This window comes from Arvicanthis niloticus, chromosome 3, assembly GCF_011762505.2.
Source record: "Arvicanthis niloticus isolate mArvNil1 chromosome 3, mArvNil1.pat.X, whole genome shotgun sequence".
In the NCBI taxonomy this organism is placed as follows: domain Eukaryota; kingdom Metazoa; phylum Chordata; class Mammalia; order Rodentia; family Muridae; genus Arvicanthis; species Arvicanthis niloticus.
In genome coordinates this window covers 24468769-24494557 of record NC_047660.1, presented here as the reverse complement: position 1 = coordinate 24494557, position 25789 = coordinate 24468769, and the positions used below count along the sequence as shown (strand labels likewise).

Below are 25789 nucleotides of genomic sequence, written 5' to 3'. Positions count from 1 at the left end.
TATCATTTGAAATGTAAATGAATTAAATGATTAATAAAAACATCATGAGGAATGAATGACGAGATAGGCTCATTCTATACTTTGGAGTTATTTCTACAGAGACATGTATACAAACAAACTACATTTCTACTTTTCTTTTTTAATGAAATAAAGCGTGGCTCACAAAAAAATTAAAAAGCTATCACATAGGCTACTCTCTGAACATTCAGTGGATTCTCCCTTCCTCCTCTAAAATTGCAAGCATATTCTCAACGAAGTTCGTCCCATATTACAGTAGTATTTCTTGTCCTTTAAATAAATACTGCTCCCCAGGACACTGCCCTTTTAGCCACCCCACATGGATTGTTTCTAAGAGTGAGAGAAGAGAGGGTATTAAAAATACTTCTAAGGCTAATTGAAATTTAGACTGAAATACTTGATGTTGTGCTCAGTTTCATTACTTCAATACGATGACATGTGGGCAAAGCTTTGAACTGTATTTGTTTGTGATATTTTGTGTTCCCCCAAGGAAAAACAGTTATGTCGTGGACACGTGTGTTCTTGTTGCTGAGGTTTGAAGATTCAAGAAAGGAGAAGGAAAGCTTTTAAAATCTTGCCTTCTGTACAAGAGGGGGAGATATTCCACAGGATGTAGACTGGAGAGGAAATACTAACACTACATTAGCAGACTCTTATAGTCCCAACTATAAGCCAAGAGAAAATCAACTCCAAGTACATGTAAAGTTACAGAATCCTTTGCTCTAGTCTGAAGGGTACAGTTACTGCAATCCCTATTATAATAGCTTTTATATCCACGGTGTTAGTAAATAAGAAATGTCATTCCAGAAGATCAGACTGTAGATCTTTGAGTGTCAGAGGAACCACAACATCCAGACAGAGTAAAGGTGACCCACAATGACCTCACACTAAAGAAGTTTCCTCTAAGATGAGTTCAGAAGGGGATCCTGAGAATATCTTTGATACTAAGTCTGTGGAAGTCTTTAAATTTTAATAAAATGCAGAGCATAAACTATTAAAATCTTCACATGAAGTCTCTAGGCAAACAATGAAGAAAAACAATCTTCTAAAGTTTCTGGAGCTTTTAGAAACACAAGTGATACAGTAGCAACAAAGCATCCAAATATTAGCAGCAACACAAACATATTAAGTCTACCGGCCTTTTCCAGTACTCAATACCCACCAAAAGCTCTCATTTTATTTAAATAAGATTTCATGATCAAAACAGTATTAGCTTTGTTTCAGCATTACTAAATCTTTACTATCCTTTTAAAAAAAGCTGGGGATGGGGACTGTCAAGTAAATAGGATAACTGAAGTGTTTAAATTATTTTAGGCAGCTATTGATGTTTCATTTACACAACTACAATAAATCACTTCTCAAGCCTGAAGATTTCACTTCAAATCTTGAAAAATATATGAAGTTATATATATTTTAATATTTTGAATTACAATCTAAATATGTATATGCACATTTTAAGAGCAAATACAGTTAAAACTCCCATGACTCTATGAGAGGTACATGTCTTTGTTAAGAAGAAAAGAAAGGAGAAGATAATGTTTCTCCTCTCTGTTTTATAAGCACTTTTTGTGAACACAGCTGTTATTATTATTTTTGTCAACTCCTGGTTTGCTTCGGTCTTTTGAACTTGCATGTTCTATGGCCCGTAGTGATATTCATTGATGGATGCTCTTGGTATTCAGGAAAAAAAATGCTTTTCTCTGCCTCTTTACTGCAAAGTTCAACAATGACAACCAGAGATTAGTATGTATGCACCTTTTCAGTTATGGATTTCAAGAAATACTTCTTTTGAAAGGCTTAGGAGAACAAAGCTGAGTCTCTGAGGGTTTACTTTAGAAATTAACTGTTTGATTCTCAACCATGACAGTATATATCTAGCTAACAGAAATGACACTATGCATTATATTCATAACTACCTTGAAAATCTTTAATGATATTGCCGATCAATATAAAGAACTCACATTAACATGTATAAATTTTCTACAAATACTATCACTCTTAACTAAATATTGCTCATCTGTCTAATTCTTTTGGGTTATTATTAAATTTCATTGAAGTTATCCTAAGGAAGAAACAAAGGCTTTTTAATATTTTTAAATGAACCAATGGAGTGCTAAACTTTGCAAATTACCCTAGTTAATCAACATTTTCAAGTACAGAAAGCTTTGCCTTGTTTAAAGTAATATGTACGGGGCAAGGATGTGACAATAAAAATAATGCAGTCATAAACTAATTAATTCTACTTCAAATGGTCTCATCTAATTTTACTATGTGGAAGGCATGATTTAACCATGATTTAAAAGATTATTCTGTTAATTGCATCATGACATTAAATTTATTTTCAGTGTCAAAAAAATAATCTACTATTGGTTTAAGATAAACTGTATATATTTATAACTATATAATTTATTCTACATTTATATAAGAAGTGCTTTTTATACTATGAATTCACTGTGTAACATAATTGGAAAATATTTCTAATTAGATTCTTTATTATGGCCCTAACAGAGATGCATTTCAACTAATATAAAAGTATACCTGGTACATTTTATCATGCATTAGAGATTTTAATCAGGTAATCTACACAGCATCTGGAAACCTAAGCAGAGGCAAAGTCTGCCATAACAACGGCACTGTAACAGTTCACCTTCAGTGAAGAACAATAATGCATTATTAAATTCACTTTCCTGCCCAGTGGTTACACTTAGCTGACCACAGCAAATTTGCTCTCTGCCTGGTCCTCACAACTTGGCAGAAAAATAGATTCTGTCACATTTAACGGGTTTAGAAAATGACAGGATGCCTCTTCTGTTTTAACTATGAACCATAATCTTCCAGAAGTAAATATAATTACAAATTCTTTTGGTCTTGTCATTCTAAGGATAGGTATTACATGTGGGCTATCATTGAACCACATATCACCATAACTATCATTAATGATTGCAAACTATAATATGGATCAAATTCTTAGATTTATCATAGGACCCACATTCTCTATAACAACGTAGTTCTTATAATTCAGTAATTATCTTTGAATTTACATTATACAAATTCATGCATAGGTTCTTGCAAAAGAGATCAGATTTAGAAAATTAACTTCATCTTCTCTAACATTGCCTAGATAAAATTCAGAAAACATTGTATAGTCTGATTAATTATCAAAATTGAAAAATAAAATGTTATTTATCTATTAATCATACCATCTCATTCCTGTACATGTACATATGTATTTTAACATGCTGATTATAAAGATTATATCATGTTTCCTGTCTTAAATATATTATACATGATAAATTCTGATGGGTGACATTTAGAGTTAGCTTTCTAACTTTCCCATAAATATTTGTAAAACTAAGTCCAAATTATGGAAGTATAACTTATGAATAATTCAAAAACCGAGATAATGTAATTTAAAAATGGGGTACAGAACTAAACAAAATTTCTCAACAGAGGAATCTGAAACAGCCTAGAAGCACTTAAAGAAAGATTCAAAATACTTAGTCATCAGGGAAATTCAAATCAAAACAACTTTGAATTTCCATCTTACACCCATCACAATGGCTAAGATCAAATACTCAAGAGATAGCATATGCTGGCGAGGAAGTAGACCATGGGAACATTCTTCATTGCTGATGGGAGTACAAACCTGTACAAGCACTTTGGAAATCAATTTGACATTTTCTCAGAAAACTGGGAATAGTTCTACCTCAAGATCCAGCTATACCACTCCTGGGCATGTACCCAAAAGATGTTCCAACATCCCCCAAAGACAGTAGCTCAATTATGTTCATAGCAGCTTTTTTACAATACTTTAAACTGGAAACAACCTAGATGTCCCTCAATTGAAGAATACATAAAGAAAATGTGGCACATCTACACAATGGAAAACTATTCAGCTATTAAAAATAAGGACATCATGTATTTTGCAGGCAAATGAATGGAACTTGAGAATATCATACTGAGCGAGGTAATGCAATCCCTAAAAGACCCCAAAGTATATATTAGTGTTAAAATACAAGTACCAATTACACTCCACAGATCCAAAGAAGCTAAAGAAGAAGGAAGGCCCAAGCAAGAAAACTTGAATCTCACTTTGAAGTGGGAATAAAATACTCATAAGAGGCAGACGGAGGGAGAGAACTGACAGGGAAGGGTGATGGGAGGGGTACTGGGGCTTCAGTATCAGGTGTGGGGAAGGACAGGAGAGATGGCTAGATACTCATGAAAATGAATGGAAATACAAATGACAGGGGAGAGGAGGTGGGGGCATTTCCAGAATGACACAGAGACCTGGGATAAGGGAGGTACCCAAGAATCAATAAGGAGTGACCTTGGCTGCAACTCACTACATCGGGGTTATTTTTAAGGAAAATGATAACAAATGGCACCGCAGAAACTTCAACTTAAAATATTTTACACTGAGGTGGAAAGGACTCATCCTTAACAAAGGAAGATTGCTTCCTTACCTAACAACAAATATTTGTTATAAAAGGAAGCATTTCTATAACTTACTGGAAAATCTTAACACTTGCCCATATGGTTTATTTTATTTCTCAGTGTTTTCTAGTGGTGATGCTATAGAAGAGGGAAAAGAACTAATGTTGTTTGTTTTGGTATTTAACTATTTAAATAAAATATCTAATGCCTTCAACAAAAAGTGAATGTTGAAAAATACAGTGAAATTATAGCCCATTGTACTATATGACAGCTGACTATTTAAAACCTAAGTACACTTATCTCTTTAGAAGAAGCAAGATGTGGGCACACCCTCATAGAGGTAGCAGGAGTGGGAACAGGATTAGAGGTTTCTTGGGGGGTATGGGGAAAGGGGATAACATCTAAAATGTAAATACATAAAATATCACAAAAAAGAAGCATGTGGACTTTGCAGATTAGATGAACATTTTATTCAGTGTGCCACATTTTCAAGATGGTTTACAGAATGTACATTGTTTATATGATTTTATAAATTTTGGTGATAATTTTTTAATCATTGTCATAAAACAAAATTCTTCTGCAATAATTAAGTGAAAACAATGAAATGGTCCTGGCATTTCAGTGACATTTTTACATGGTGTTAAGAGTTAATGTTTTTTATCTCCTAAGATACCCTGTGGTATTTGCAGGGGAATTGTTTTCAATTATTTTGATTCTAGGAGTTTTATAAATTAGTCACTATAGAATTCTATGGAGCTTTTAAAACATTTAGTGTCCTTCATCTTGCTATCTTCTTAAAAACTTACTGACATTTATGGCTAAATCATTGAACTTTGCCCAGGTATTATTCGCAGTATTATAAGTTTTAAAATTATAAATATCAAAGTACACTATGATACAGGAATACAATTTGAGTTGAAGGTGAGAAAATATAGCTTATTCTTATATCATTTTTATTAATTTGTGTATGTCATAAGCCTTTCATTTTTCTGTGAGAATGTTAGATTCTTATATAAACTTGATTTTTAAAATGATATTTTTAGAGTTTATAATTTATTGCTAATGTCATTATCATCATTTCTAACATCGTTCTGATATTCTTCTATTATACCTAAATTTCTCTTTTGTAGCTTGTCTAAACCAGAGTGAGTGGATAACTACACACTTGAGAGTATATAGGTAGTTTTACTAGAACTCAAGGCATTAAAAAAAAGTAAAGACATAAATTTAGGTGAGAGTCGGTGGTAAATCTTCAGAGTGGACAAGGGAGATGAATATGATCAAAGCACAATATGTAAAATTTTCAAAGAATTGATAAAATGCATTTTAAAAGTTTTTCTACTCTCCACCCTCTGCCATGATGCCTGAAATTTTCAAAGAATTGATAAAATGCATTTTAAAAGTTTTTCTACTCTCCACCCTCTGCCATGATGCCTGAAAGCCATGGCTTTTTCAAACATCAGATTTTGAAGATTAGACATCCTTTTTAACATTGTAGAAGTAAGAAGATATCATAAACTCCATTGCTTATTAAGTAATACCTGGACTCTGGCCATTTGATTGCATATATAATATTTAATTTTGAAAATAATGGGACATTTAAGGAGATTTAAGTATTGATATTTACAGCATTAGCAATATTTAAGGCCTTGTGCAACAAGTTTGTAAGGACCACTAGAATGACAAGGATCATGTTAAGTCAAACTAAATACAGATCAATATATAAGAGACTCCAATATCATTAGCCTAGATTTCTCTCCTTTTGAATCATTTTATATAAGGGAAAGCTTATCTATATTTGAGTACAACATGATTACATTTAATTATATTGTCTATAAGCAACTCCATAGAACAGAATTTTATTTAATTATAGAACTTTTGACTGACTCATGACTGCTGGACTCATGACCTATTCATCATGAGATAGTATTATATACTGTAACTCAATGATGTCTTTTCTTTCCTTTTGAGTATTATTTTTGATACTATAACATGTAAAACAAAAATGCTTAGATGATTAAGAAAAGACTTTTGGGGAAATATTTGTCTTTTCTTAAAATAAGTATGTGCCTTTTTGTGATATTTTCATATCCACAAGTGGAGGAGTTGAATTTCACTTTAGACCTCAGCAGATAACTACAGTTACCTCTCCTATCCATGGAGTGGGCCCCAGAGAAAAGAGATAGAAAAATTTCTGTGTACTTGTTAACTTGAAGGAGAACATACAACAACCACTAATCCAGCATGATCCCTAACCAAAGTCTAAACATTTATTCTTATACTCACAAATAACTGAAACTCTCATTCCTCATCAAGGAAACTTATATTTCCCCAAAATGGGAATCTTTATAGAAAATGAAAACCAACCAAAATGCAGGCTGTTGAACCCAAGCTGGTGGTTTAGACCCTGGGGGCTCTGGTTGGTTGGTTGAGCCCAGACTCAATTAGCACATCTTCAAACCAATTCTAGCACCTAAAGGCTCAGAGGTCATTGAAGAAGAGGGTACATAAAGATTGATGAGTAAGGATATAGAGGTATGCTATGAGACATTGACCCATAGTAATAGCAGAAGCTATATTCATAAGGCCTCACTAACATGATTCTACAAATATAAGCTGAACCAGGACAACACGAATGGACATGTCAATGCTGGCAAGGAAAAGCTCATGAGGCCTCAACCTTAAAGAACTACAGGCAATTGAGAACATCTATGAGCCAGAAAGTTGGTCTTTTCTAGCAAGAACACACTAATTCATTCTCTAATATCAAATTGTTAGCTGTGAAAAACATATATACTATAAAAATAACTTGAGTTTGTCTGGTATAATTGTTGTCTTGTAGGCTTAAGGATGAATAAGCTCACTCTTTTTAGTGCTTTTCTGAATTCTGGTTGGCTGGTTCAATTCAGCTGGTCTGGTTCAAACTCTTCTCCAAGTTGATATTCAGTCTGGCTTCTCTCAACTTCTGACTGAACTGTTCTGCTTGGTCTTAAACTAATTCTGGCAACTAATTTTAATCTTCTGTATCCTCATTGCCTGGTGCCAACTGTCTCTGCTGACCTTCACTGAACTGCATAAACTCATGAACAAATTCAATATTGTAGTGCAGTCAATGAACAGACTCTCAACTCACTGAATTTCTCTTCTTGAGCTGCTCTTAAATAGCTTCTCTTTCCTTTGCTGTTCGCATAAAAGTTGGGCATATTCTATCTCTGACTCATTCTGTCAAATCTTTCCCTTTTGGTCATTTTGTATGCCCCATAATTAGACATTACTTTCAAACATGGCTGCTTCCTTTGATAAACAAATTTTACCCTAAAAGTGTGTGCTAAGGTGTGCCTATATTTCAGCCAGAGGGATGAATTGTGTGTGGCATGTCTGCATTCCAGCAGCACCTCATGGAGCTATGTCTATGGATGTAATCCTTTGCCAGAGAAGCCGTGTCACTGGATTAAAATTTCTCTACAACATACAAGTATCATTTCACTGATGGAGCAGGATATAAACAAATACATATTCATACATATGCATATATATGCATATAACAATCTTTAACAAAAGAAGATTCTATGAATTTGAAAAATAGAAAGGAGGGATTTGCAAGATTGTGTGGAGGAAGAAAAGGAAGGGGGATGATGTAATTATATTGTAATAAAAAAAGATGGAACAATATGCAAATAGCAAATGAAGTCCTGAGGCACATAGTCACTTTTAAATTAGTAATATATTTGAGGTAAACAGAGTACATGGTACTCTTAAAATGTATATATATGTATATATATATGTATAAAATATAAAATATATGTATATATAAAATACATGTATATTTCCCTTGGTATCAGAAACTTTATCCAAAAGTCTCATGTTTGTGTTCTGAAAGTATGATGTCTTAGCTATTTCATTTAAAATTATTGATAAACTTTTGTCAAGGAGTGTGTTACATAGGTAGAAAAAGCAAATTGTTGGGTAGATGAACAAATATGGAAAAACCTCTTTTGTCTTACAAATGATATTATCATTAAAATATTGCTAAGAAACCATTCACAATGATTTTACATGCATGCTATAAGATTATGTCTGTAAAGTTATTCTGTACCTTTCCACAAATATTTACTGGTGCTGTGTTCTATGTGCTACTAATCACGTCAAAAGACAGTTGAAAAGATATATCATTCAGTCTTTATTCAACATACTATATTGCACCAGCCTACTACTATAGCTATTGGTAACTCTACCATATGTATACTAAGCTTGTGGGTTAGAATCCTTTCTTCTTCATATTCAGTGATAAGCTTCTCTTAAGTTCTGATGTCAAAGCATGCCAATGCCCTGTGGGTATTTCAGTTGACTTGAGACCTTAACAAACTGTTCACTGGAGCAGTAAAATGTGAGAATCTGCTTTTTTAATTATTTGGTATACTACCACTAGAATTACCTTGTTGCTTTGTATTGTCTGTGCTCTGGAGACACAACATAACTGCAGCATACCTCTACAAACGGAAGTGTACTTTTATTCTTATAATGATGCTTTATGTGCCATGAGTCAATTCATTTTTTTAAAAATGAAAAAAACCTGAAGGAATTAAATAATTTACTAAGTTCACCTCTTCAGCCAGGATTTACCTAGAAAGTACATAAGATTCTATGGCTTTGGTATTTACATCTGTGCTTGAGTGCTTCCCCAGATGATTGTTTCTGACTTAGAGAAACATAAAATTATTTCATAAACTCAATCTAGGGTCATAATCTTAGATTACTTCTTTCATTATAGGATTGACAATAAATTAAATTAATAATACTTATGAATAACAAATGAATATGTAAAAAGCTTCTAGACAATATGACAATTATCTATTTACACTAAGTGAAGTTATTCCTCCACTAATTTCTTTACTAAGAAGTAATATTGATTACTTCTTATAAAACTCATAATGAATATAATATTAAACTACAAATTGTATTTCATCTTATATTAATGCTAAAACATAGAAGAAAAAAGTATATTAAAATAAAGAAATTAGCTTTTAAAAGAATTAGTGATCTATTTTCCAAAAGTAAATAAAGTTAAGAAATATAACTAAAATATGATGCAAAATGGTTTAGTTTTTTTGACCCCTCAAATGATAAACCATATAATATTTCATTATATATCTGTAATATGTATTCATTTTGAGTTTTATTAACTATCTTAACCCATTCTTATATTTACAAGTAGTACCAGTACTTACTTCTTTCAATATTAAGCAGGTGTAATAACATCATTACCTTGGTAAGATACTAAGACTTGATATCAGGTCAAAAAAGCATCCCAGCACTACCAAACTTAGAAAAAAAGAAAGTCACAAAGATCTCATAATGTCCACCAGTTTTAGACACTTAGCTCACACTTGTGATTAGCAGAGAACATTCCTTCAAGTCTGTATGTAACCTCTCAAAGTGTTAGAGTGTTGGTGTTGAAAATGATGGACTGCTTAGTTCTAAGGTAACTTGGCAACACAGGCCAAACGTGAGATAACCTTTCTAAAGTTTACATATTGATAGGAAAATTCAATATTAAAAGAATCTTAGTTATTACCAATTTGAGATGAGATTAGAGGGCATTATAATTTTGTGCAACTCTACTTAAACAAAAAGCAAAAACATTTGTTTCTAAAAATTCAATAGCATATTGAACATTTGTTTTTAAAGTTTAATCACCTCTTAGGCAGAGCTATATGTAATTACTTTTAAAAGCACCTTCATATACAATATATTGAATATAATTAATTCAATGAACTATCAAGACTATAAAGATTAAATAAGAAGGAGGAAATATCATTAAAACCTCTGCTATGGTATAAAAGTTAACTAAACAATGTGATCTAGCGAACAATCCTAATTAAAATGCCTGATACAAACAAAGCTTAGGCAAAAAAAGCACTAAAAACAATTGAACACTTATTTTATTAATCTAATGAATCATGTATCATATCATTACAACTTTGTATATATCATTAATTTCATTCCTTTCACTTAAGCCTTTTATTGGGATTACTTCAGTTATTAGTTGGTCTAATGTATTGGTTACCTCTAAATCTCGCTCTACAATCTCTTCTTATCTTGTTGCATAAACCCTTGCGTGTTATTCAAATTGCTTCATTTATTATGATAGCTTCCCCATGTAAATTGTGCTGACTGCTCGCCCTTGCACAGTCCTCATTAGACTAATGAAAACCTTCAAACGAAAAAACTAAACAACCTGCCAAATAAAGGTCTGAGGTTATTATGAAAATTACAACTCTGGGAGCTGGAAGAAGCTCTGTTCATTAATTCATGCTCAGCAAATTGCTAACTAATTTAGTTGCACTCCTCTGCATTAATGGATTATTTTATAAAAATGTTTTCCACAGCCCAAGACCTTTGGTGCATGCTTTTGAGAGGCTTGAATTCTAATCAACCTTAACAGTAAATTAGGAATGTAATATCTAAATAATAATTGGGATGGCATATGGAGGAAAATAGTGTTTAAAATCCCATGAAAGGTGCTTTTGGTTTTCAGCTTCATCTGTCAATTTCACAGTAGTTAAAACAATTGTACTTGTTTAATATTCTGAAACTGTAGCATAAGATACTAGAAATGTCAGTAACGTACAATTTTAAACAAAATTTAAAATATGGCTTCTGCTGGAACAAAACTAATTATGACACACAGAAGTTATCATCACATAAATCTCTACAATCAGGTTGTCAAAAGGAAAGATTGATGTGTAATATTCAACAAAAAGTCAAAAGAAAATACTGGGCCAAATTCTTCAGAATAGGTGAGTAATTATCTCTTTTAAACGGTTAAAAATATGATCACATTATTATGCATTTAGTCATAATAGCCACTACTTCTTATTAACTTTTGATTTAAGGTGTCACATGCGTTAGTTGCAATATCTTTGAAATTTGTGTAAGGTTTGCTATCAGGGTACACATCATGCAAACAAGGCTAGATGAGTCGGATAAATCACTCCATCAATCTGATGGAGAAATGCAAACTGCTCCCAGCACAGAAGACAACAGGGCCATTACTCTGTTTCTTCACCCTGAATACAGCCCCTACAGGGAGATTACACCATCAACTACCTAGTGAATGCCAATCTGTGGCTGTATGTGCTGGTACAGGACATGTGTGCATGTGTGACAAGAAATTTCAATTCAAGATGACTTTGCATATTAGGCATGATTGAAAAGATGCTTTCACATGGCAGATCTTTTCATTTGAAATAGGTGTTCATGAGATTTTAAACTGACAGAAAATATAGATGTTAAGGGAATATATGGGAATTTGCTGGGGTGGCTCATTCTTGTAACACTAGTACATTGGAGTCTGGGAAACAGTAATCATTTCAGGTTAAAAGACAGCCTGAGCTACATATTACATTTCATGCTATCCTGTGCTACAGAGTGAGAATGTGTCTTCAAATAATTGGAAGAAACACATTAAGTTACATCTGATGAAAATCACTCCTGCACAATCATCTTCAATTTGTCTTTAGAGAAGTCAATGTTAAATCAAATGCTCTTGTACCAATTTTGTAATTTCTATCTTGTTCAACCTTGAGACATCGCATTATAATGTATGGTTTGATAGATTTCTATCATTTTTCTATAAAGTTTCAGTAGCACAGAGTCATTTGCTCTCTTTAGAAACTACTTGTAGCTGAGCAGTGGTGGCACATGCCTTTAATCCCAGCACTTGGAGGCAGACGCAGGTGGATTTCTGAGTTCCAGGCTATACTGGTCTACAGAGTGAGTTCCAGGACAGCCAGGGCTACTCAGAGAAACCCTGTCTTGAAAAAAAAAAAGAAAAAAGAAAAAAAGAAACTACTTGTATAGTGTTACTGTATTAGGTTACCAACAACTAGGCCAGCTTTTGGAAGTGCTGAACAGATAATGATCATTTTTGCATGTTTCTAATGAATTTAATCAGGGAATAACAGAAAATGTTTTGTAGTTAGCTGAGAGAAAGCCTATCTGCCCATTTGCTAAATTAAAATGTACAAAATAAAAAGTTAGAGCTCTACTAAACAAGGTTAATTTAATTAATTCAGTGTTTCCAAAATGAAATTGCAGTGTGAAGTGATTCTCAAATTGATGTATTAAAGAAGGTACAGCGCTTCTGTAGGTCCCTTTCACATATGAACATGCAATGTGTCAGCCAAAACCAGCAAAAGTAGAAGAAATCTACATGTAAGCAACATTTGTTGAATAAAATATAGTAAGTAATTAATTCGTTAAGGTAAACAATATGTTCAAACAAATTTAATGAGGTATAAGAATGATTGATAAATCACAAACAAAGCTGACTTGCATTTGGAACTAGCATGTTAATGAATCAGTAATTGCTCCCAGCCTCTGGCTCACCCAAGGCATTATTATTAGTAGTATTATATTAGTATTATTAAATAATAATAATAAATAGTTTTAGAAATTATATAGTAGATATGTGAAAATAAATCCCTGGAACATGCAAAAATACTTCATTACAAAAATGCTATGTGTGACAGGTTCAAAGGCAGCAATTCTATGCAACAAAGAGGTTCTCCTTTAACTTTCAATATATTCAAACATATCCCATATGTATATGTGTATATGATGTATGTGTATATGATGTATATGTATATGATGTATATGTATATGATGTATATGTATATGATGTATATGATGTATATATGCTGATCAAATATGCTGATCAAATATGATCGCAGTTGCAATCATATTTTTCTAACAACTTTTAATTTTTTTTTTTTATTTATTTTATATCCCGACTGCAGTTTCTTCTTCCACCACCTCTCTTCTTCCAACTATTCCTCCTCTATTTCTCTTCAGAAAAGGACCAGACTTGATGGATATCAAACAACCGTGGCACATTGTTTCAGTAAAACTAGACACCAACTCTTCTATTAAAGCTAGACAAGACAATGCAGAAGAGTGATATCATTCCAAAGGCAGGCCTCAGACTCAGAGACAGCTGCTGTTTACATTGTTAGGAGTTCCTCAACATCAAGCTATACAACTGTATCATATGTGTAGAGGTCCTAGGTGAGTCCTGTGCAGGCTTCTTGGTTTGCAGTTCAGTTTCTGTGAACTTGTATGGCCTCAGGTTTCTTCCAACCACTTTTTGATTGGATATAAAGCATACTCTATGAGATGAACGCCATGCCTGGTACTGTTTACTGCATCTCATACCATTTAACCCTTCCTCTTCCATCATTCCCAATTTGCCCTTCATATTTCCTGCCTTTCATTCCCCTTTCCTTGAAATCTTAGCCATATTCCCCCTTACTAGTTTCCAGTCTTCTATGGCTACTCCATTTTCAACATACATATCTTAACATTAAAGCTAATATTCACATGCAATAGAGACTTGTATTATTGTCCTCCTGGCTATCGATCATCTCATTCTGAAAGATTATTACAGTTTCATATATTTACTTGAGAATTTCATAATAGGTGAATAATATTCTATTATGTATATGAGCTGAATCTCCATTGTTCATTCATTTATGGGCACCTAAATTGTTTCTATTTCCTAGCTATAGTGAATATTAACACACTTGTGCAGTACTGGCATGTACATTATGTGGGCAACCATCTACTCTTTTCTCAATTTAATATAAAGCCTGTAACACAAAATGGAACCCTTACCTGGTATAATTAACTGCTTCTTAAATCATTGTCTAGCTATGTAATAATCCATTGCAAAGAATCCAATAGTAGTATTCTGCTGAATGGATACCATAATGAAATGCCCACTACATACTTATCTTTAGACACATAGGTTTGTGCATCACTCAACCATCAGTAGAGAGAATCTTTTATTGTAATATATGGTGACACAGAGACTCACACCTAGTCAACATTCTGAAAATTAGAGATTATAGAGTCCTGCACCCTAATTGAGACATTTATATCACCAAGGATTAGGAATTATCAATGAAGGGGAAATGTAGACGTTGTAAGAGACAGAGGTAGTGGACATTTACAAAGAAACCACAATTTTTGGACATGACCATACATGGACTTATTGTGACTTCCAATGCATGGTCAAGATATGAAGAAAATGAAGTCAAAGAAAACCCTAGCATGAATGGAAAAGGACTCAAGAAGTCCAAGCCTTAGGAAGGTGGGTCTCTAGAGTCTACCTGTGCTCCATTTGGTGCCCCTAATGCAATGGATATAGAGGTAACACTGAATGAACTTATTGGGTATGTAAAAATTAAACAGAGAATACACGAATTTGTGGTGAAGTGGTAGCAGGGATAAAGGTGAACACATTATATGAATGCATTATAAGGATACAAATGGCTTATATGAATATAATAATAATAATAACCATTTAATAAGATGAAGAGATATAGTTTGTAACTGAAGGATGCTTGATCTAAGTACTTATAAATGAGAAGTTATAAAAAGTTTAATTGAAGGAATAAAATATATCACATCTTGTAACAACCAAATTATTTTTAGAACATAGAATTATCTTAATGTTCAGTATGAAGAGAGTCATAAGAGTGCCTAGGGTGAAGTAAGCTCTAGGACAAGTAGAATGTTTCAGTGGGTAAAGATAGTTGTAGGCAGGTCTTATAATTTGAATTTGATGCTGGACCTCACATAGTGAATGCACAATTCAAACTGTATTATGTATTGAAAGTGTAAAAACATTGGACATTCTACAGAGAAGGGGGTTTTAATCTAAACAAATCCATGTCATAACTACATGAGATAACAAATTCTAATATGGTAGAATATAATGTTACTGTTAATTAGTATAATGCCAATCTATCATTTTAAAGAAAAAGCCATTTTTGAAGATAAAAATCTTAAAGTAATATTAAGAGTTTTAAAATCCCATTGTTTAAAACAGTGAAAATAAGGCATATTTTAAGAAACTTGAGATTAGTCATGCTTAGCTAGTTTTGGAAAAATGACATACAAGACCTGCAGTATAGAATAAATTACTAAAGAAAAGAAATTTAGGTATTGCCATGTTTTAATCTGTGTTGGTGAATTTCATACCTTGTCCTCCAATTCATAGTGACAAATAAATTTCTTTTATACAATGACAGCTTTTTCTGGGAATCATGAACATTTCTGGACAAACTGTTTCCCACAAAGAAAATGTTCTATGGCCTGATCCAAATCTCACTAACAGCCCTCCTCAAATTTGTCCTGCTTCTAAAATGCTGGTTTCTTACAGAAGACACTAGTCTGGGAAAGTATTCTATTTTTCAGAAGCAAAAGTAATATACATTATGTTGATGAAAACAGACTTGAAAAACGAAAAAAAGTAAAAAGAATATTTTAATTAGGGAGTGGCAGGAAGAGAGGGAAGAAGTGAGATGAGAGGTAGAAAAGGAACAGGAGGGACGGGGAAAGGAGCAGAGAAGAGAGGAGGATAAGTGGAAATGTGCCTACTTTGGTTATTTTACATATTTGGTTTCTATTGCATATTTACTAATTAGTCGCATCATATTCGAATAATCTAAAGGCAAAAGTAATTTCAAGACAAAATTCACTAATATGGAGATCATGTGAAGTCCCAACTGAATGCGTGTTATTGGATATGTACAGCCCTGTCAAGGACCTCAAAGCCTCAATGCTATCATAGCTGGAAAGTCTTTCCCTAGAGAAGCTCTGAGGGATGGCAAAAGCCTTCTAACAGTCACTGTGTGGATGTCAATAGTCTGTATAGAAAATGTTCCCGCATGGCCTTATCCCAACAGATGTTCACATCCCAAAGACTGCCTTTCCATACAAAGCCTGTTTCTAAGAGTGGTAACTAAACCTGCACCCTTGTCCAGCATTATATATTAACCCAATTTCTGTTTATCTGCAATGAGCCTGCTTTCTCACTCAGCTTATACAATAATGTTTCTTCTCTCTTCCTCTCTATATAAAATATACCCTTTTGGTTGATTTCTACTCAAAGGAAAAAGAGCCCTGGTGTTTCTAAACCCAGAAAGCACCAGGAAACTAGTGATATATATATATATATATATATATATATATATATATATATATATATATATTAGATGATGTAGATTCTATTTATATATTGAGTATATATGAATATATATATGAATATATATATGTATATATATTCATATATATACATATATATATATAAACTGTAACTACAACTAATGTCAAGAGGTCATGAATTTGCAAGAGAATGACAGAAGACAATGGAGGGTATATGGGAGGGTTTAAAGAGAGAGAGAAGATAGAGTAATAATGTAATTATATTATGACTTTAATAATTAAAAAATAATTTTTAAAAGGACACTGTACCTGATTTTTAATTTGCAAAATCAGTTTCATTCAATATATATCTTTTACAAACTCTTGACTTTAATAAAACCTTAATGAACATTTCTCATTATGCCTGGGATTTTCACAAGAAGTTTAAACATCTATACTTCCCAATATAAAACAATTTTCCTTTTTCATATTTTAAATGTGGTTTAATTAAACCTTCTCAAGGCATAAGACTCCATTGGAGCCTTCTTTATACAAAAATAATAATAATTAATGAGAGGACATATTCAGATATTTGTTTTCTGAACTCTAAGTTTATAAAGCTTGTAACCATGAACTGATAATAACTTCTTTCTTTGTTACATGGATTATAGACAATAGATTTTCATATTAAGGAAGACACACATGTTCAAAGGTTATTGATGATTAAGACTTCAGACCACAATCATTTGGGGCACAAAATGAATTTTTTCTATCTATGCAAAGTATCAATGTTTTCCTAAGAATTATTGCCTTTTGAGTGATTTAGTTGTTAGAAAGCAAATTGCACATAAAAAGTTCAAGCTGAAAATGACATGAATATATAATTAATTTTTCTACAGATTTCTCTAAATAAAGTTACTTGTTCAATACAGATATGAGTAGTAAGAAAGTTGCAGGGCTATTGTGAGGGATATGATAAATGGAGTCATGAAAAAAACAATTTTTAATTTAGCAGACTCTATCAATCTAGAAAGCCCATGAATATTTACAATTAATTCAGTATGCTGGAAGTAGATGAAAGAGATAGAGTTCATCCAAGAGAAAGAGCAACATAAAACAAGGCACTATAATTATAACAACATCTATTAAAATTTCCATGATTTGAAATCAATGGTAGTTTCATATATCCAGTCAGAATGCTAAACATTTAATTTTGTAGATAAAATATTGAGATACACTTGGGATTTGGTTAGGGTCCCTTTGTTCTGAGAGGAAATCCATTTAGAAAACCCTGGTACAATAGTAAGTTTAATAAAACAGTAAGATGCCATTTGTGTTCATAGTTAGAATGTTCTCTGTATAATCATATCACTAAAGAAAGGACATTTTTGACTTTAACCTTACTATTGAAAGAATGTAATAACCATATTTGGTTTCACTCTCCTTTTCTATTTCTTATTATTCTCTAGCAATTGAAACTAACTGGTAGAAGTACATAGACAACTTTATTTATTTACAATCACTGTAAATGTTCAGATGACTCAGAGTTTATTCATTAAAAGAGAGAGTGCATTAATAAATAAAGATTTTCCACAGAAGAAGATAAATGTTGTTGTAAATTTGTGGACTTAAGGATGAACAAGAAAAATAGCATGTCATTTTTTAAAATATTCTGTAATAATAACATAATAATTACAACAACAAATCAGTAGTCTAGATAAACTCTTAATTCATGGCTATTCCAAATAAACTCAACCTGAAACATAAGGCTTTAGAGTTCCCCATGACATTTTCTATGGGGATTCACTGCTGCAACTATTGGCTGTCGGTACTGTCCCTTTACTGATATCTCTAGATTTTATATTTTAATCCCCAGTGTTTGATACCAATATTTTTGAAAATAATTCAGCTCTTGCATATTGATATCCATTGTATATTACCAGTCATCTTCTCTTTAATTATGTTTTATTTATTTGTTATGTAACTCTGTGTGTGCATGCCAAGGAACATATTTGCAGATCAGAGGACAAATTTTTGGGAGTGGGACTGTCCTTCCATAATATGGGTTTCACGGATCAAATTAGAACCTCTTCTGTTTAAAGTACTGCCCACTGGCTGAGCCATGTCTATAAGCTCCTCATAGCTTTTTATGTTGAACCAGCTGAACAGCATCCATGGAAAATTGAGAAAATAGCAACTTATTTTCTTAAACAATTTACTCAGTTGATGAATCTTTGGAAAACATTACTTCTTAATCATCTAATTAATATTTACATTAAAGTATTACTGAAGAACTTAATTTTACAAATTATTTCCCTAATATGTCAATTTTCATAATTGTGTAGTATACTAATCTTTCATTTAATATGAATGAAACAATATATAACATGAATGTTCTTCAATATTGAAGAAAAACACATGGAAAGTTGGAATTAGAAATGCAGAGGGCCTGGGACTCAGTGATGAGCTGATGAAAAGGATTAAACCTAGTATTTTGTTGGTGCTACACAAGTCCTGGGTGTCCCCAACTTTAAAGTGTCAGTTCTTAGGCAAAACGAAGTTGTTTGATTTGTATACAAATAGCCAATCAGGTAGTTTACATGTGTAAAATTTGAACTATTTATAAAATATTCTTTAAAAAACTGGCTGGTATGAATTTGAAAAAGTTTAGGGAGGTATGGGAGAGTGTGAAGGGAGGAAGGAAAAGTGAATCCTCAGTATTCAGACCACAAGCCCAGAATCACCACTTTCGTAGCTTCTTTTTGCTTATGTTCTGGTGATGGAACCAAATCCTAATGTTTTCAAGACAAGTCCTTCAAGGACTGAGATATCTATCCTGTTTTTCACAACCTGTAAAATGACTACAAAGATTCACTTGAAAATCCTTAAGACTTACAGATCACGTATCTTAAATCAGAAAAGAATTTCTGTGATCTGTTTTATGTTCTGTCATGCTAAGTAAAATAAAATGACTTTGAATACATTAAGAAACACAAACAATGAATTTAATAAATAAAAATAAACATTTCGGACATATTATTCTCTTTCAAATATGTTATAAAAATTAAATTGTCACTTACCATTGTATAACAGGTCTTTATTCAGATACCTTCTGTTGAATAGGCCTAATATTTTATTTACAGTATGCATTTAAAATATTTATCATATTTTACTAATGCAAAAATAGATGTCGCACTTTGTTTCCAGAACAAAAGAAAGGGCACAGAATCATAAATTACCTTTTTCAATGTGCATCCGTTTTGACTCATGCCCCATGTCATGACCAGCCAAATCCCCCTCCTTTGGCCCAGGAAGCACGTTTGGGGATAAACCCATCAGCATCTGGTTCATGGACAGCCCATTTTGATGGACAGCTGTTAACCCCGAAACAAAGAACAAACACAACATCAAAAAACATATTTAGCATCTATCAGTTGAAATGTTTTTACAATAAAAAGTAACATAAACACGTAATATCCAAATTTAACATCATAATCTATTAGTAAAATTACTTGAGATTGATAACCAATGGCAATATTTAAGGATAAGCAGAAAACACCAGAAATAGCATGGCATTACTATAATTATTGTCACATAAAGTAAGTCCTTTTCCATGGTTAGAATTTGATTTTACATGGCCTGTTCATGTTAGTGTAACCAATAACAATAAAGTATTCAATATTTATTGCAGTGCATCGTTATCTCTTTAATAAATAAACTTCCCCTTTCTGGAAAACTTATGTTCTCAACAACAAAGACCTTTAACAGTGTTAGGTTAATAAAAGTGATTTTCTACCTTTCTGCTGAAATCAGTATAGTTCTCTGCTATTAAAAACTAACATCATGTTTTCAGCATCCTCATTGTGTTTTATCCCACAGAGTATGGCATGAATGAAAATCACTTTGCTCTATAAAATATTAGTTGAATAATTCATTAAATGCAAAAATATCTATACCACCTAAAATAATGCTATAATAATGCTAACATGATAATTTTCGAATGATTTCATAGGTGAAATCTCCTCTATGTAGGAATTAAACTTTTGGTTCTTTTCGAGCTAGCATGACAGATATCTGTGAGTCACCTGATGTAGGTACTAGAAAGCAAACTCCAGTCCTCTGAAAGAAGATCGAGTACTCTTAACTGCTAAGCCACTTCACCAGACTAAAGATGTAATATTCTAATTTTTATATAAAATAAGTTGAAGACCTATTTTAAGTTTTTAATTATATTAAGAAAGTATATACTACTCTTTATTCCAAACCAAAATTGTAAAATTTAAATTCTTTAATTCAGTGAACAGCTAAATGGACAAAGTATTGGACTTTACAAATTTACTGTGCGTAATTTGATTTCTGTTATATGTACTTGTGAATATCTTTATTAAATTGGGAAGTGTTAAATCTGATGAATTTCAAAATAGCAGTTTTCCCATTGAAGAAATGCACTTAAATAAACCAGAAAAGATGTAGTTACGTGATAGATAATTGGAAACTGGTTGTGTACTTGAGAAACACATCTGAAAGATTACTTACTTTTTCTTGTTTCATAGCTCAAATCATTCTGTGTAGTATCAAAGAGAGGATGTTATATCAGAACCCGTTAAGGTCGTGTCATCCTTCATAGCATCCCAACCTGGGACACACAATTCTGAGGAATGGCTATTGCTAGGGAGCTTCCGTACATGATACATTTGAGATCCATTTGGAATGAGGTCATTTTGATTAGAAAGCCCAGCTGCACCTAATAAAGTTTCAGATGGTGACAAGCAGAAGGATAAGACCTACGGATTCTGTCGGAAGAACTCTCGGTCCGCGCTGGGGAGCTGGACACGCTGCTGCTGCGATGTGATGATGGGTGGCTACCAGGCCTCCGGCCTTCCTCCAGAGATGGAGCAGGTGACGGACTGTCGGGAACACGCTCCTGCATTGCACAGAATGAGAAGAAGAGAAGAAGTCAAAATATTGATCTTAATTCATGAATGTTATTTTTCCCTATTACAATTAGAAATAACGAAGAGGGCTGTGCCCCGCCCCCCCAAAAATAACCTAGGTGTTTCACCTGCACTTAACAACACTAAAAGATGCATTTAATCTGGACAACAAATCCCAAATTCATACATCCATTATTAGCTAAATTACTGATATCATACACTCTCAAAAAGTCATTATAAGAAATTATGATTTTACTGGTAAACCTCAATACAGCCAAGGCAAATAGTACTAACACATACTTGAGAGAAAATGTTAGGCCACAAAACAAAATTGTTTTGAAAACAATTTGAAATATCCCAGTAAGACCACCTACCAAGAAAGCATTTACAGAACTAAGCAAGACTGAGTTCTGGATAATTATTTTGAAGGCATCTTTACATTTGTTTTTCTACTTCAGCAGGTATTAGGGATCAATGACCACATACCTTGTGGATGTAACTGACCAGAATATTATCAGAAGATTGTTAACAACACTGTGTGACACCACTCTAGACACATGATGGTCACAATTTTTTGTGTGTGGCACTGAAATATTATTTAATATTAAAATCATTTTCTATGAATTAAATGAATCTCAGATTTTTGGCCCCCTTTCCCGTTCCTGTTCATAAAATATGTAACAACTGATTTTCAGACAATCTTGCTATAACATTTCTCTCTAAATTCAATGAAGACATTTGTCTAGTACTCTATGCCTCTCACTCTGAACAGGCTTTGTAGCTGTGCTACTTAGTTATGTTAATATATATACATGGATATATAGTGTAAATGAAATTATATATTAATAAATTAAATAACTATTACTTAAAACTTCATACTTTAAGAACCAAAATATTTTCATCTTTATTTATGAACAAACAGGAACTGATGAGCTTTGTTTATAATAATCAATATATATCTGAGATTAGAAACAACCTTCCACACTTAAAAATGGTACACAAGAGACAGAGATGGCTTTATGGTTAAGTACATGCGGCGCTCTTACAAAGGACCTAGGTTTGATTCCCAGCACGGACATAGCTCACAATCACCTTTAATTTCAGCTGCAATGAAACAGCACTGTTTACAACTCTGTCCTTAAAAAAACCATCGGTCTCTAGATGGCTGCAATCTGCCTGCATATGAAAATCATCTAGAAAGATCTTAGAGATGCCGATTCTTGAGTTTTGTTTCCAGATCTTCTAGCTGATACAGTAAGGCACCTGAAACTAAGACTTAGGGAAATAAGCATTGAAGTGGGAACCCCTTTGTTCCTAGGAGTTTATATGGGAAAGTTGTCTGTGCAGTAGTAATTTGTCAATGGGAGGGAATACTACACTGGGTAAACCACTGATCTTCAGTGGTTATTGTCCTTACAAGATGTTGTGCAGATAAAGGGTAGGCAATTTGTGAAGGAGGAGGCAAGAGTGGAATCACATATCAGCCAGCCAGGAATTGTCAGCTACTGCCTAAACTCTGGAGATGTATAAAAGATTCTGCTTAGAATATCGGAGGAACAACGTTCCCTGAACAATTTTAAACTTGTAAAATCTAGACATGTCACAATATATTTTTTTTTCATATTTTAAGACAACTGATGTATCATTGTTAGTTACTTGGCCCAAAGCAAAATAATATCCTTCCCATGAAGAAAGATCCAGAAATTCCAAAGTACACACACACACACACACACACACACACACACACACAACTCAGCAAGCCAAATCAAGTAACTTTTGTATCACACAATGATCTGCATTGCCAGTGAACGTCTTTAACTGATCCACTGAGGATTCACTTTACAGAGCATCACAATTAAAATGAAAGCAAGTGCCATCATTCTCAAACTTTAAAAGTCCATATCACAAACTAATTCCCAATGCATGCCCCCCCCAAAAACATGATGCAATCTCATCAGAGGCTGTGTGGCAAGTGGCAAAGAACCTGCCTGCCCAAACAGTGTTAAAAACATGAAAAACAACAACAGTAAGCAAAAGAAAATTACCATCCATATTCTAGTCTAGACGAAATGCAATAAATTCCTGTAATGATAACTTGCTGAACCGTAGCAGTTTTAGCAAGTCTATATGTGGATTGGTTTCTGGAAAGGACAATAAATGTCCTTTAAAGCAGAGCTATCAGGGCCATTATACCATAGCATTGTCCTTCGCCACAGTTGAAAAGATGCTGAATATTGTGTCCTCTAATTTCTGCTAATATCAAAACTGAGTGACAGTTAGATGAATGTAAGATACATAGGTTCCAACTCAGCTTCACTGCTATTTCACCTAAAAGGCTGAAGTCATTGAAAAAAATGATGGAAGAAAATAGAAAGAGAATCACATGCAAGAACACACACACACACACACACACACACACACACACCATAAGCCTGAAATTCAAAGACATCATAGCTGGGGTAGACTTAGTTTGCTCCCTTTTGTGGAAACTTACAGCTGACATGGCACCTTCTAATAGAGTGAAACAGTCCTCAGGAGGGGAAACTCAGCTTAGTTTCAATTCAGTAGACTCCAAAATCTATGCGTGGAGTTCATGGCGCCATTATCAATCGGGTTTTACCTTACACCAAGGGAAGTAGCCATAGCGTATACATTTTAGGAGCCTCTTGGACAACCCTGACTGAGTCAGAAAGATGTGGATTTTCATGCCAGGAGTTGGAGCTTGGGATGTGATAGGTATGGAATGTTGTCAGCTACGAGTGAAATATTTCATTCAAGTTTTCTATGCACATACATACACAGACACGCATGAATTACAGGTTGTCTTCCCTAAGACTCAAAGAACACTGTGGAAGAGGGAAGAGAAAGAGTATACAAGCCACTGCATCGGGGAATGTGCTGTGAGATTCTGTATCCTAGCAATGTCAGAAGCTAAGCTTATAGAATCTCACCAATGTGACTTGCTAAAAACATAAGCTGGCACAATAACAGAAATAGACATGCCAAAGCAGGAAAAAAAAAGCCAACATTCCACAAAGAACTACAGGCAACTAAAGAAGGTTGAATAGGAGAAGGTGTCTTCCCTTAACACAACACAATTGTTTATCTAATACCAGATAGATGGTCAGCACTGAAAATACAAGAATAACAGTATTAAGACTGAGTAGGTTATATTTAGACATATACCTGTATACACACACACACACACACACACACACACACACTGAAAAACCAGGTCATGAATTTGAAAGTGAGCAATGAGGGTTGTTTGGAAGAGTCTAGGGAGGATAAAGACAGAAGAAATGATACAATTCTGATGTTAAAAGGCTCATATCAAATTTTATCAGCTGCAAATAGAGTTAAATTATTATAGTATCCAAAGGTTATATTTTATATTGCTTGGGCAGTATTTGTGTATTTATTTTTGAATATGAGTATGAAGTTTTACAGTAAAACTTCAAAAGAATGTAAGAACACATTACTGTATTAAATGTAGTATAGTTGAGTTGCCTCCACAATCAGTCCAAGCTTTTAAAATTCATGCAACTTGATATTGATTTCTTGTTTGTAAATTTTTTCTTCAAATTAAAAATTGTTTGAGTATTTCATGCATGCATATGATGTTTTAACAAAACCATATCCACTTCTACTCAAATTTTTCCCCTGTTCTATAAATTTTTCTTTCAACTTTATATGTTTATAAACATATTCAGTTTATAAACAATTGAGTTCACTTAGTTCTACCAATATGTAACTGGGTATAGATAGGAACACTTGGTAGAACATAGAGAACCTTTCAGGGACCATATCTTTGAAGAAAACTGTATATTCTCCTGAATCCTTGATTATCAATAAAAACAGCTCCATATTTAGAAAGAAAGTACCTCCCAGTATCCAAGATAGAGTCGCAGATTAGTGTAAAGTGGCTCTAAGCTTTAAATATAATTTTAATTCAATAAGATTGTCATTTTTTACTTATATACAAATATATAATATGTATTTAATAAATATAGTTGTAACTTATTGAAATAAAAATTTCTAAATTCACCTATATATCTTCTGTAAAGCATGGCACCCATGTTTACAATACATTTTAATGTATCTTATAATAATTGTGTTGGTGGTTTTATTTGTAATGGCACATGTTTGTATTTGGCTGAATAGAGATTAAGGAAAATCTAAAAGTTAATCAAATTCTGTAAAAATAATTTGCAAATCTAACTTTGCTGCCATAACAAATTTCATAATGAGTACTAATGAAAAGTATGGGTAAACATTTTCTTCAATATTTAATCCATAAAACCTAAATATTTATTTATAAACTGATATAGCAATGGTTATATCAATAAAACACATTCTTTGTTTTTTTAAACATTTTTCATATGAGTAGAAAATTATTCAATATATGT

At 33.0% G+C, this 25789-nt stretch overlaps 1 protein-coding gene across 2 annotated transcripts in view; it reads right to left on the bottom strand.

The window, feature by feature from the left end:
* Dach1 (dachshund family transcription factor 1) overlaps positions 1-25789 on the bottom strand; it is a 369934-nt gene that overhangs the window by 91808 nt on the left and 252337 nt on the right. For both annotated transcript variants that reach the window (XM_034498483.2, XM_076930669.1), the window contains 2 exons: positions 21235-21370; positions 19686-19820 (listed from right to left, as the gene is read on the bottom strand). In XM_034498483.2, the coding sequence (XP_034354374.1) occupies positions 19686-19820; positions 21235-21370 (271 nt within the window). The remainder of the gene's footprint in view (positions 1-19685; positions 19821-21234; positions 21371-25789) is intronic.